The 12627-nt window shown below is 37.1% G+C and overlaps 1 protein-coding gene across 1 annotated transcript in view; it reads left to right on the forward strand.

Annotated features, from left to right (window-relative positions):
* Positions 1-12627, forward strand: part of TFPI (tissue factor pathway inhibitor) — a 31044-nt gene that overhangs the window by 10497 nt on the left and 7920 nt on the right. The window contains 5 exon segments of the mRNA XM_087819984.1: positions 927-1058; positions 6727-6963; positions 10234-10351; positions 10353-10390; positions 11040-11120. Of these exon segments, the coding sequence (XP_087676110.1) occupies positions 941-1058; positions 6727-6963; positions 10234-10351; positions 10353-10390; positions 11040-11120 (592 nt within the window). The 5' untranslated portion in view covers positions 927-940.

The raw sequence follows: 12627 nt of genomic DNA on the forward strand, positions 1-12627 counted from the left end.
GTTCACTGGTAGGAGTTCTCTTTCCTCCCTGCCTGTGGCAGCACCAGTGGCTGACATGGTCCTTCCTTTTTCTCTTCCTATAATGCTATATGAACATTACACTTTTTTTTTTTTACCTTTGAATCCAAAGAAGAAATGGCCTTTTTAAAAAAAAATTTAAATATGCCTTTTCATTATTTTTTTGCTATGGATCTTTAAGTCATTTTGAAATAGGAAATATGACTCTCCTACAGATATCTGTTTCCCTTAGAGTGTCAGTGTGTTAGTTTATCACTTAAAAGCACTTTGTGAAACTCATTTGAATCAGGTAACTCCCCAAGTTGAGGGTAGAAGACCTGGGATAAAGATCTGGCTAGAATGTTAGACATTTTTTTTTCTGGCAGCTCTGTGTGCTATTTCATAGAAGGCCTGGTTAGGAACTTGGTTATAAAAACAGAAATATATTTTAAAGGAAACAAAGGTCACAATTTGGAAAATGTGTTTCTTTTTTTAAGAGAAGAACCAGAGCAAAGGAAAAGACAGATCAGGAATTGAAAGTTACATTAATAATAAAAAAATCAAGAAAAATTAAAATATAATTATTACTGAGAAAGAAGAATAGCTATGAGAAAAATGTGGCAAATAGAATTACATATGAAAATGGATCTTAATGCATACTTAGCTAGGTTGACCAGCAATTACCCGTGTCTCTCAATTATTGCTATTTTACTTTGTATTTTCAAGGTTGAAATATGACCTGTGCACTTGATACTATTAGATACATTCACTGAATACGTGTGTCATGAAATTAGTGAACAGAGAGATGTGAGAATACCCATTAGAGGTCAAACTTTACATTTGGAGGCATGCATGTGATTCCTGCTACTCCACTGGTGATCCCACATCAGCTCATTACTTATCAGATATATCTGGGTTCTGTGTTGCAGAGGTGACTTATACAATGAAGAAAAAACAGATTTTCTGGGCGTCTGTGTGTCTGCTACTTAGTTGTGCCTCTGTCCATCTTAATGTTGATTATGAGGATGATGAAGACTATCCGGACTACCTAGACACTACAGGTAAAACGTTAGCAGCATTCTTATTTTTTATGCTAGTCAAAGCTCTTAATTGGAATCCAAAAATTTGATATAGAGCTTTCCATTGTATAGGAAAATTAGTTTTATCAAAGTGACATTTTTTCTTAGGCAATGTCTTACATGTAATGTGAGGTGTTAAAACAAACACAAAAGGCCGTAGTGCACAAAAAGAAGTCACATCAGCAAGAAAGATGTGGGGTTTTGTTGTTGTTTTTCAGGCTATAACACTAACCACTGAGTTATTTCTGACACATTGAGAGGAACAATAGGCTCTACAAACAACTTTCTATGAACTTTGATGTCACCCTTTGATGTCACCCTGTGAGAGGGAGAAGGAAACCACAGACCTCTGAAGTTTCAGCCATTCTCTCTTCTTTGCTTTTATTCCCAAAATAAGAACTTCCCAGACGAACCCGATGTGAGACTCTAGTCAGGTGGGACACCAGGAGATCTGGGCAGTAGAAATCAGTTCTAATCCCATACAGCTCTGTGTTCAGACATAAAATATTGACAATAAAACAATAGAACAAGGAAAAGACTATACAGCCATTATTATTATAGATTTCTTTCTTAAGTAATATTTTGTGGCAAATGAGTAAACTGATAGAAATCTCAAGTCATTGGCAATAGTGAGATTATGAACAAAGTGATAGCTTGTACGTGTGTTTAAGATCTCTATAAATACATCCTTATTTCATATCTCTAACAGCTGTTTAAAGTGATTTGGTTCAGTGCACTTTCATTGATAAAGACTGAATAATACTTATGCCTGCAACTGTGGTAGGTGCTAGGGAAGCAGTGGTGACTGACCCCAGGTTCTCAGGAATCTCGGGTTCACACAAGAGACTGAAGGGTAGATGGGTTGTTTCAGTACAATGTGTTAAAGAAAGTGATGGAGACATGCACAGGGCACTGCTGTTGATACAAAGAGGAAGGGAGCTCATCCGAGCCTGGCGATTGAGAGCTGGGCATGGGGAAGTGGCCAAGTGAGACATGCTACATTGCGTCAGCCTGAAGCTAAAAATGAGGCACTTTGGGCGGATCGGAAGATCTGCACCAGCTGGACCCACCTCTTGAAGCCCAGAGACCCATGCAGGCCCACACCAGATGAGCCCAGCACACCAGGGGGTGAGAGGCAAACCCAGCTAGCATCAACAGGGGCACTCACATCCTACCCAGAAATGCACAATAAAGGCCTATTGATATATGCCAGTGACCATATATAAAGTTATGCAAATTCTTAAATATGGCACATTACTTAATAAAATAAAAACCATAATGTGTCTTATAAAAAGAGGAATTTGGTCATTTTTAGATGAGTTCCAATCCTTCATTTGGTTCATTTCTCCAAAGAGATGGCTAGAGTTCTATTCTGGAGATCGGGGAGAGAAGGGATATGGGAGGGAAAATAAGAACCCACAGGGGAAAATCACCCACCCCCCTCCTGAGCAGTGGGAGGCGAAGGGTGCAGGTGTTTGCAATATTCGCCGAGTCCAATCTCCCTCAATTAGACGGAGCAAATGCACGGCAGCCAGCCGGGGGCTCCTGAAATTGTTGCCGGGACTGACCTGTCACTGACCAGGCCGAACCTTAAAATCTCTGGATCTCTCCAGACCAAACCCCGCTGGAGAAGGAACAGAACTGATTTTAAAGCTAGACTTGAAGACCATAGCTGACAGCTGTGCCATCTTTTCCAGTTTCGGCTGCTTTGTTTTTAATTAATCTTGTAATACCATGTTTCCACATCTGAATCCATTTGGTTCAGGAGATATCACGTATCACATTATGCCAAGGTCATTTTAAAGAATTACACCATTTCATTAAAATAACATCCTATCATTTTGTAGAACACACAAGATTTCATTGCTTCTCTCACAAGTCATTGGCCAACTATTTTTTATCAGTCCAACCTGCTGGGAGGAAGAAATAAACTTCTCAAAAACACAGAAATTGTAATGATAAAAACAATGGTGATAAGCTTTTAAAAAACAATTCTTTGGACGAGAGAAAGATTAGCAGGGAGTGTGCAGAGAAAGGCAGGTTATCTTTTACAAGGTGTGGAATCAGACAGACCGAAGCTTGCTCAGGTCCGCCCCACAGCACCTTTGCAAAATTAGGCGAGTTCCATAAACCCCCTGACTCCCAGTGGCCTCATCTCTGAATAAGTGATGCAAACATCCATGATCTCACCATTGTTATATCAACTGCAAAAAGCATCAGACACACTTCCTGACACAGAGAAGGCAAAGAGCACGTGTCTGCATTCTTCCTCTCCGAGAAATTTAACCTTCTGGTCAGGGAGTGAAGAAACACAGAGATTCTTAGTACGTTGCCTTAAGCCCTAGGTTCCCAAACAAGTCCCAGGACAGTGTGGATTCTAACAGTCAAGGACACAGGCCCCGCACGGTTATCATGCGCATTCCATCCAGCATCCCAGGACGGGGGTGGGAGAGTAAGATTATGATCCTCGGACAGAGACATAAAATACAAGAAGTCAGTGACCAAAATGGTTAAATATAAACCATATTTGTATGTTTTATACATCACGTGAAATTCCTGTGACATTCCCCGGATGTGTTTTCCAGCCTCAGGGCTTTAGATCAATCCTCGTCGCTGTCTGTCCTTCAAATCTCAGCAAAGTTTTCCCGGACCCCTTCAGACAAGCTAAAGTATCTCATTACACACTTGCACAGCACCCTCAACTTTCTGACTATCTGAGTCCCCCGTGAAAGAGGGGGCCGCTGCCACCGAATGTGCTGACGGCCATCGTATCTGCTGAGCCAGCACCGTGCCCGACGCACCATCAACACAGGATCACTGACTCTCGAAGAGGTTCATCCAAGTTAAGAAATGAAAACGAGACGGGGTCCCACTCCCCCACTTCAGGGCTGCTGCGCCCAAGTGTGGGTCACAAGCTCACTGCGCAAAATTCAGGATTCATGAAGAAAAAGACATCAAGATGTGAATGTAGAGGTGAAAAATTAGCTGATCGTTAATAAAATGTAGTTAATAAAGGTCAGCTCTTAGTGTTTTCCTTAGGACATTGGTGTAAAATCATCACCTACTTTCATCATTAAAAGTTTTTTTAGTTTCTATAAGATGAATTTTAGAAAAAGAAATGATTGGAAATTATATAATGAAGTCTATATGCTTTAACTAAGTGTCAATTTATGAATCTCAGTCATGCAATATCACGCAGTTATTAAGAATGTGCGAGATACCTTCTGTAAAACTACGTGGGGACGATTCAAGTCATCATTTATGGCACAAATTGAGCAATTAATTTCTGCATGCCATTTTATAAACTGTAAAATGGAGATAATAATGCCTAACTCGTAAGTTTGTTGTGATAGTTAAATGACATAATTACAAAATATCTGAAGAACAGTGATTACTCAGTAAACATTCAGCCGTTATTCCTAGTATAATGACAACTAGGCCGTACTCTCATTTTTGTGGTGCACTGCCGCCCCCTGATGGCACAAATGCTATATAGCATGTTGAACTTGGGGGGAGTATAACCTTAATAGGGGAAATGTAAAAGAAAAGATTTGGCGTGATGATAAAGGACTATAAAATACATTAAGAGTAAAAACTAGAGGGATCATCAATGAGAATGCATCTCAAAAATTACTGATTTATAAGAAAAAGGTTTTTTGAATACATATGGCAACTTAGGCTTGGTGCTGTCTTTTGTAGATAAAGATCTATGTGTTATTATAAATCTGTTACATGTTATCTACCTTATTAAATTTTAAGTCTAAAAGTTTATTGCTTTATAATTTCTGTTCAATTTATTTTAATTGACAAGAATAGTCAGTTCTGTTATCAAAGTAATCAAAAGGGTGATGTGGTATTTTGTAAATTATACTCATATTTTTAAAAATTAAAAGCTGCATTGGTGGGTGAGATAAAATTCACATGTGCATCCAAGGTGTCGAATGAATCAAGCAGCACAATACCAACTTATGTATAAAAAGCCATATTTTAACCATTCCAAGATCGCAAGGCCGACTTACCATTTTATGACTCATAAGAAATTAAAAATAACATTTCAGTTAATTTCTTATGAAGAATTTTAACATTACTTAAATATGGCTAATGCTTGACATTAATTCAACTGATTATTTGACAAAAATATGCAGGGTAGGAGAGAGCTGATAAAATTATCCAATCTAACTTTTATAATATGCATATTTTCTCTTTTGAAAATTCAGTTTTGATAAAATTATCCAATTCAACTTTTATGATATGCATATTTTCTCTTTTGAAAATTCAGTTTTAAAACTACAGGAAATTTAAAATTGGTTTTCCTTCTAGAAGATGATACATTTACAAACTTATATTTTATATCATGTTTTAAAAATATTTTATATAAAAATATTAAAGTGACATGCATTCATGTTTCTTTTTTCAAAGTAAATTATTTATAGTGCTTTGAAACACTTTTTTGAAGATATTTAGTTATCAGTTTTAATTTAATAGGACAATGCTGCCCCCTAAAGGGAAAATTGGTTTAAGTCATTTTGTACCAATCACAGTTTTCACTCTTACAGGTATTCCATAAACAAATGCAATTTATTTAAGATTAGGCCTCTGTTAATATTATTAGACTTGATAAAAATCAAATTTAAAAATTTTAGTTGAGTTTTCTTATGTACAAATTCCTCCTCCCCGATACAGAAAATTCTTGTGATTAAAATTAAGTGACTGAATATTTAGGAAAAAATTATAACTCAAAGTCCAGAGAATTGCCTCACTTTATTTTAAAACATAAAAAGCATTATGTTTTTTCAATTGTTGCTAAAAAAAATCATGATAAGCAAAATAAATTTACCCTGAGATAGGTAGATTGGTCAAACACCAAAATTTTCATAATTAGGAAATTTTCATAATAAGCATGATATATACATGTATATGAATATGAATATACTATTGCATTTAAAGAGTTGTTTTGTGTGCAAAAAGCGACACAATTGTGGATTAGGGAGGGGCACTCGAAGAACTATCTATTGATGACGGCCCTTAGAAATGGCTGGATCACAGTCAGAAAGAAAAGTACCACATGGTTTCACTCATATGTGGAATTTAATGAACAAGCTGAACTACGAAGCAAATTAGAGACAGACTCATAGACAGACAGCAGACAGACAGCTCTGGTATGGGGGCAGGGGCTGAGCAAAACGAAAAAGACAGAGCTCGTGGACTTGGACACAGGGTGGCGATTGCAAGGCCGGGGAGGGGGGCGGAGGTGCAAGAGGGCACAGAGGGAATAAATGGTGATAGAAAAATAAAATAATTTTTTAAAAAAATGGCTGAATTAAAAAAGAGATCTCTACATCAGTTACCTTACAATTACGACTTAATTCCACGTCGGTCAGCTGGTACAAGTTTAAGTAATAAGTCTAGAAAAGTTATTCTACATTTTCCTTTAATAGTTGCTTATTAAAACCTGTCTCATTTGGTGAGTTTATAAACTTTATCTTTTTGATAGCTATGAATAACTTTCTATGGTTTCTTATATCAGCCTGTTTTATTGGACCTTTTCTTAAAGTTGGAACTATTAAAAAGGAAACAAAAAGGAAACAAAGAACATTATTACAATGTTGGTGAAGGATTATATGTTATAGCTTTTATTTTTACTTTGCAGTGTCTAATTTACCATCGCTGAGGCTTGTACATCGATTTTGTGCATATAGAGAGGAGACTGGCCCATGCAGAGCATTTCTGAGGAACTATTTTTTCAACAGTAGCACTCAACAATGTGAAGAATTTATATATGGGGGATGCGGAGGAAATAAGAATCGATTTGAAACCCTGGAAGAGTGCAAAAAAACATGTGTAGTAGGTGAGTTTCTGGGGACACTTATCTCCCAGGAGATAATAGGCCTTTAGGGCTATTAGATCTAATCACACATTGGATAATTTTAGAGAAAAATAAGTGTAAACCATTTTAAAATCTCTAGGAATTTTTCATTTTTTTCCCCCATGTTTTCAGCATTCATGTTCACTATTTTTTTTATATCAGTCATTATAAAATATATTAAGCCCCATTTATTGGTTTATGTTCTTCATAATGAAGATGGAAGAAAAACATTTAAGTTGGCAGAACAAGTTTTATATCTGCAGTGAAGTGAGTGTAATTCAGCAGCTAAGAGTGGGCAGGGCAGACATTGTCAGTCACGTGGACTTAGACTTTATCAATACAGTGATCACATAGCTGACGGTCAGGATAATGAATCCGAGAACCCATGTGAGGCTTTCACTAGCTCCTCATTAGAAAATTCTGAGCTGCATTAGAGAGCAGAAATGCATGTAGAAAGTGAAATCATTTTATTTGGAACCTTGAAATAATGTAGAAAAGAAATATCATTCATGCTGCTCTATGTAGATTTTACTGAACCCAACTTTTCATATTGTTGCTAAGTTATAAGGTTTAAAAGTACATCATTTATTTTCATTAAACTTTATTGAATACTGTATTCTGCTTTAATCTAATTAAGACTTTTTTCTTTTTCTTTTTCTTTTTTTTTATTGTATGTACTTTTATCTCTTTTTATTGAGATAAACTCCCAATAATTACTGGTCAAAATTTTGAACGTGTTAGGCCTTTTAACATGTTAGGCTTTTAATAGCTTTTAAGACATTATTCTGATAAAACAAGATGGCTTCATGGTTACAATAACTAAAATAATTTAATACTTAGAGGACATAAAACGAAATTTATTTATTGACATTCTTCATAAGAATAATTTTAATGATAATTAATACATCATCCTAGTTTGTTAAATTGAAATTCATGACATTATTTTATAGACTGTGATCAATGATACGCTTTTTTTTCTTGCAGATTATGAAAAGGCACTGAAAGCATTGGTCGATGGTAAATATTCATTTGTGTGCTCATTAGTATAATTTACTTAAGGCACTAACAAATTCAGTTCTTAGGTTTCTCTGATACAAGGTTCATCTTAAATCCATGTGATCTTTGAAATGGTGTTTTGTTAGTAGATAAAAATGAAAAACTAGAAATAACATGCTTAGTGTTTGGTAGGGAAGGCTTCAAACACTATGTTTACTCTCATTCTAACACAGCATGCATGATGTTTATTATCAAATTAGTCACAATGCAGGGTCACACACATGATATTTTAACATGTCCCAAACAGTGACGTAGATGTTGCCAGTCTTACTTTAGTTTTCAGATCTCTTATTTCTGGATAATCTCAGCATTGTGTGGCTTTACCAAATTTTATTCAATATTACCCTGAATGGATATATGTCTTTGAGTTGTCAACAATCATAAGCAAATTAAGTAGAGATATTTAACAATAAATAATAGCTTTTATCAATATTATTTACTGTTTGTATTAAATAAGAATTTAATTAGGAGTTCCTAATTAAATAGGAATGTCATTTTATATATCTGAGGAGTGTGGGCATGAATTTTTTTTGAAAGCAAGCTTAGTTAAGACAATTTCCAAATATGCAGCCTCCAACATAATTTAAGAGTGAAAATGATGTGGCTTGTGGAAGTTGGTATATGACTTAAATTATGCATTCTATGTTAGTGAATTTTAACTGAGCCTCAATTTAGAGCAAAGATTGTATATGCAGATTCAAAAGAAATGTTAATTTACTTACCTGAGAAATATGGGGCATAAATTTCTAGATTTATAACCATAAGTGTTTTAAACTGTAGGCCTAAGCAGAAATATTTTATGTGCGCAATTCTGACTTTGTCCTAAAATAAATGTATGTCCTACAACAGGACCTCATATAAATAATAGCAATTCAAGATGTTGGACTTCTTATTTATAATTTCTTATAATTTCTTAAAATTTCTTCTAATTTGCTCCTGTTTTCTGTGGTTTATATGCAATATTTTTACCTACTCCCTTTTGTCAAACACAGAATTCTTATATCCTTTAAGATGATTTAAAATTTCATAAGAAGTACATACTAAAACCAAAACAAATCAAAATGATACCAATAGAATGTAATTTTCTTTGTCTTATAAAGAGGTATTAGACAAATTAAAGAACTGGGGTTTTTTTGTTCTTCCCATATATTAAATTTAACTACAAATTGTTACTATGGGAATAATAGTAACATTCATCGTGAGAAACAAGAGGCAATAAATGATAAACAAAATAACTTTTAAATTGGTACTTGGAGAAGTTATAGAAAATAGATATTTTCCACTGTATTAAAGTAGGAGGCTTCATTTTATAACCTTTGTCATAGGCAACTGGCTTTTCCAGGTTTGAAACTGCGCAGAAACACTAGCATTAGGAACGGCGCGCGCTAGAGCGAACCCCCCCCGACCCCCCCCGACCCCCCCCCGGTCCCCCCGACCCCCCCCGGCCCCCCCCGGCCCCCCCCCCCCCCGAGCGCGGCTCCGGGCAGAGGGGCGGCGCCCTCGAGGCGCAGGCGCTGCGGCTCCGGGCGGGCCCTGTGCGGGCTCCGGGCGGGCCCTGTGCGGGCTCCGGGCGGGCCCTGTGCCGCCGCGGCTGCGGGCACCGGCGGGGGTCAGCCGCCCAGCCGGGCGCGAGCGCCCTCTCCCGGCGGCGGGTGCGAGCCCGGCTCGGGGCTCGGGGCTCGGGGTTCGGGCGCGCGGCGGCCGGGGCGCGGCCGGGCCTCCCAGCCGCTCGCCTCTCCCACGGGGACTCCCACCCGAGCAGCGTGGTGCAGGGCCCCGGGGGCCTCACGCCCAAAATGAGAAATATTGACAGGCCTTTCCTCAATGCTGACACACATAAACTTAACGGAAAGAATAATTAAACCAAATTTTGGCCATAATATTTTATACTTCCAAACGAAGGGGAAAATACGCCAATATCTTTTATTCTCTCAAATCATGGACTAGCTGGTCGTTAATGCCCTACTAATTTACCGTGAGGAATTTAGAACTTGAAATTCCAATAGCAACGATGTGTGATAATAGTCGCATCTTCCTTATTCTAAATGTCACAGTAGATAAAATAGATGATTTTAATATTGTAGTTGTCAAGTTCTATGTTTACCTCTTATCCCTAATTTTTTATGTTTATTCCTTAAATAACTTCAACACGGCCAGTTATTTATACATTTCATTTAAATAATTAAATTGTTTATAAAAAAGAAATTTGCTTTCTGATACTTTTATAATTTCTAGGAAGGCCATTTTTCTGCTTTCTGGAAGAAGCAGAAAAATATAAGGTCTGTCGAGCTCATATTCTTAGGTATTTTTATAACAATAAGTCAAAGCAGTGTGAAAAATTCTCCTATGGGGGGCCTTGGCAATATAAACAACTTGGTAACGTTGGAAGAATGCAAGGCGCCTGTGAGGTTGCATGTAAGTTTATTTCTCATGTCATTTTACTTCATTTATAGGCATTTAAAAAAAATAAGGCATCTTACAAGATGTTCAAGTTTACCCAGCTTTTTTGTTAGCCATACAAACGGAGATACATCTGTATTTATTAAATCCGATAGAAATTAGTCACTATGTTAAAGAAATTTTTTAAAGTACAAATATTTAACAAAATAGGAAAATTGTTTCCATAGACACAACATTGTATTTTTTAATGTCCCATTATTTAATTTTCTTTCCTGAGAATACTGTATTAAGTCTGAAATCCTTAAGTTTATAACAATTTGAGGACAAATCGTTCCTTTGAAACTTCCACCTAAAATCAATCAGTTTTATGTGACCATAAAATTTATTAAAGGAATGATCTTAACATTAACTGTTATACTTTATTTTTACTAAGAACTAGAAAGTTACTCATGGAAATATTATCTTATTTTAGATATGTATATATAAAATTTTTCAAAAGATCCACTGTACACTAATTTAACACAGAAACGTGAATAAAATTTCTAGTTTACTTTTCTTAACACAACTGCTTGCTTTGCTTTTGCATATGGTTATGAGCTTGTGACAATGTCCCATATTTTAACTGGCTATACATTTTCCAGCGAATGATGACAGAACCCAACCTGACCCTGTGCCTACTGAACCCCTGACACCTCGGCCTACCACCGCTGCCAGAGGTTTAGGTAAGAATTTTATTTTTAAAAAATTGCTGCCAGAAAAATATCATGTTAACAATAAAAGTAGAATGTATATTAAAATTGTGCTGTTAAAAAAAATCATACCTGTTCTGTTATTTAACAATAGGTCTGTTGAAACACTGAGAGTCAACATGTTTAAGACATTTAATCTCATAAAAGCAATAATTTTCCTAATCTATTTTAAAGTATGCTTTGAAGTAGGCTTTTGATTCCATATCACATGAAACTTACATGTGATACTTTATGCCAAATTTTTCTATAAATTATCAGCCCCTGTGTCTGGTGGTAAGTCATTAGAGTGGCAGCAGTACCTCAAAGGCAGTCGAATGTACCCTTAAATTGCGTGAGGCACTGGGCAAGGTCTCTGGTGTTAGTCCCAGGACAGATTAGGAATTTGTTGATAAACCATCCCCAAAGGTTGTATCACTTTGAAGGACATTTTCTTTTGGACTTCTGCAGATCTATTTTCTGGGTTCTACCCTGTCAACATAGTACTCAAATTTAAACAATCATTATAGCAAATATGCCCACAAAATTGCAGAACTGGTAAAACAGTAAAAATGCTGGAAAACATAACCACAAACCACAAATATCTCAATAGTTAAAAACAACCTAAAAAAACTGAAAGTTAACAGAGTAAACGTAGGGTCCTGCTCCTCCTACCTAAATTTTAAAAAATCGCATGCGCTCATTCATAAATCGGAGATGTTGCTTAGAAATAGTCCATGTGAAAGTGTTAAATGCAAACTTGGCATGAGCTGAAAGCATTCTGTGGCTATTAAAATCGCAACCTGAGGCTAGAAAGAGACACGGTGTCTGGGCCAGGGGTTCTCCACCCTGGCCATGTTTCAGAATCCGATGGGGCTCAGAATCAGAACGTCTTTGAGCATCTCTCTTTACAGCAACAACAACAGAAATAAGCAAGCAAACAAACAGAAAGCAAACAAAATTTCTGCGCAGATGAATTTAAAGCACTGCAAATTGTCGACTGTGACTTATCTAGAATGAAGGATGTCAGTGTCCAGCTCAGCCCCACACTGACCTCAACACGAGCATGGGGCTTGCTTCAGCTCTGAATGCCACAGCTTAGGAGTCGCATAGAGACCTGGAAGCATGTGCAGAGAAGGACTGGAAAGCGAAAGGAGGCATGACATCCGAGAGCTCACCAAGAGCTCACAATACTTGAAACGTTGTCGCGTCAGAGGAGGGGAGGGTTAAGTTCCTACAGGCCCTGCCTCAGGCCTCTCATTTCAACCCCACCTGCACCCCGCATCACCACCTTCCTGTATCACCCCCAACCCGGCCTAAGAATCAAGATTAATTATGAAACCTAAAGTATCAATTTCTTTCTGTAAAGTGTTTATTCTTCTTTATTGTTGAAAGTCTCACAGATGTCTTCCCTTTTCTCCCCACTGATCCCCTCCACGGCATCCACCCCCCCAAACCCCGCCTTCTCCACACTGTTGACTGTGTCCTTAGGTCGTGCATATAA

Source organism: Miniopterus natalensis, chromosome 8 (genome assembly GCF_054644295.1).
Source record: "Miniopterus natalensis isolate mMinNat1 chromosome 8, mMinNat1.hap1, whole genome shotgun sequence".
Taxonomy (NCBI): Eukaryota; Metazoa; Chordata; class Mammalia; order Chiroptera; family Miniopteridae; genus Miniopterus; species Miniopterus natalensis.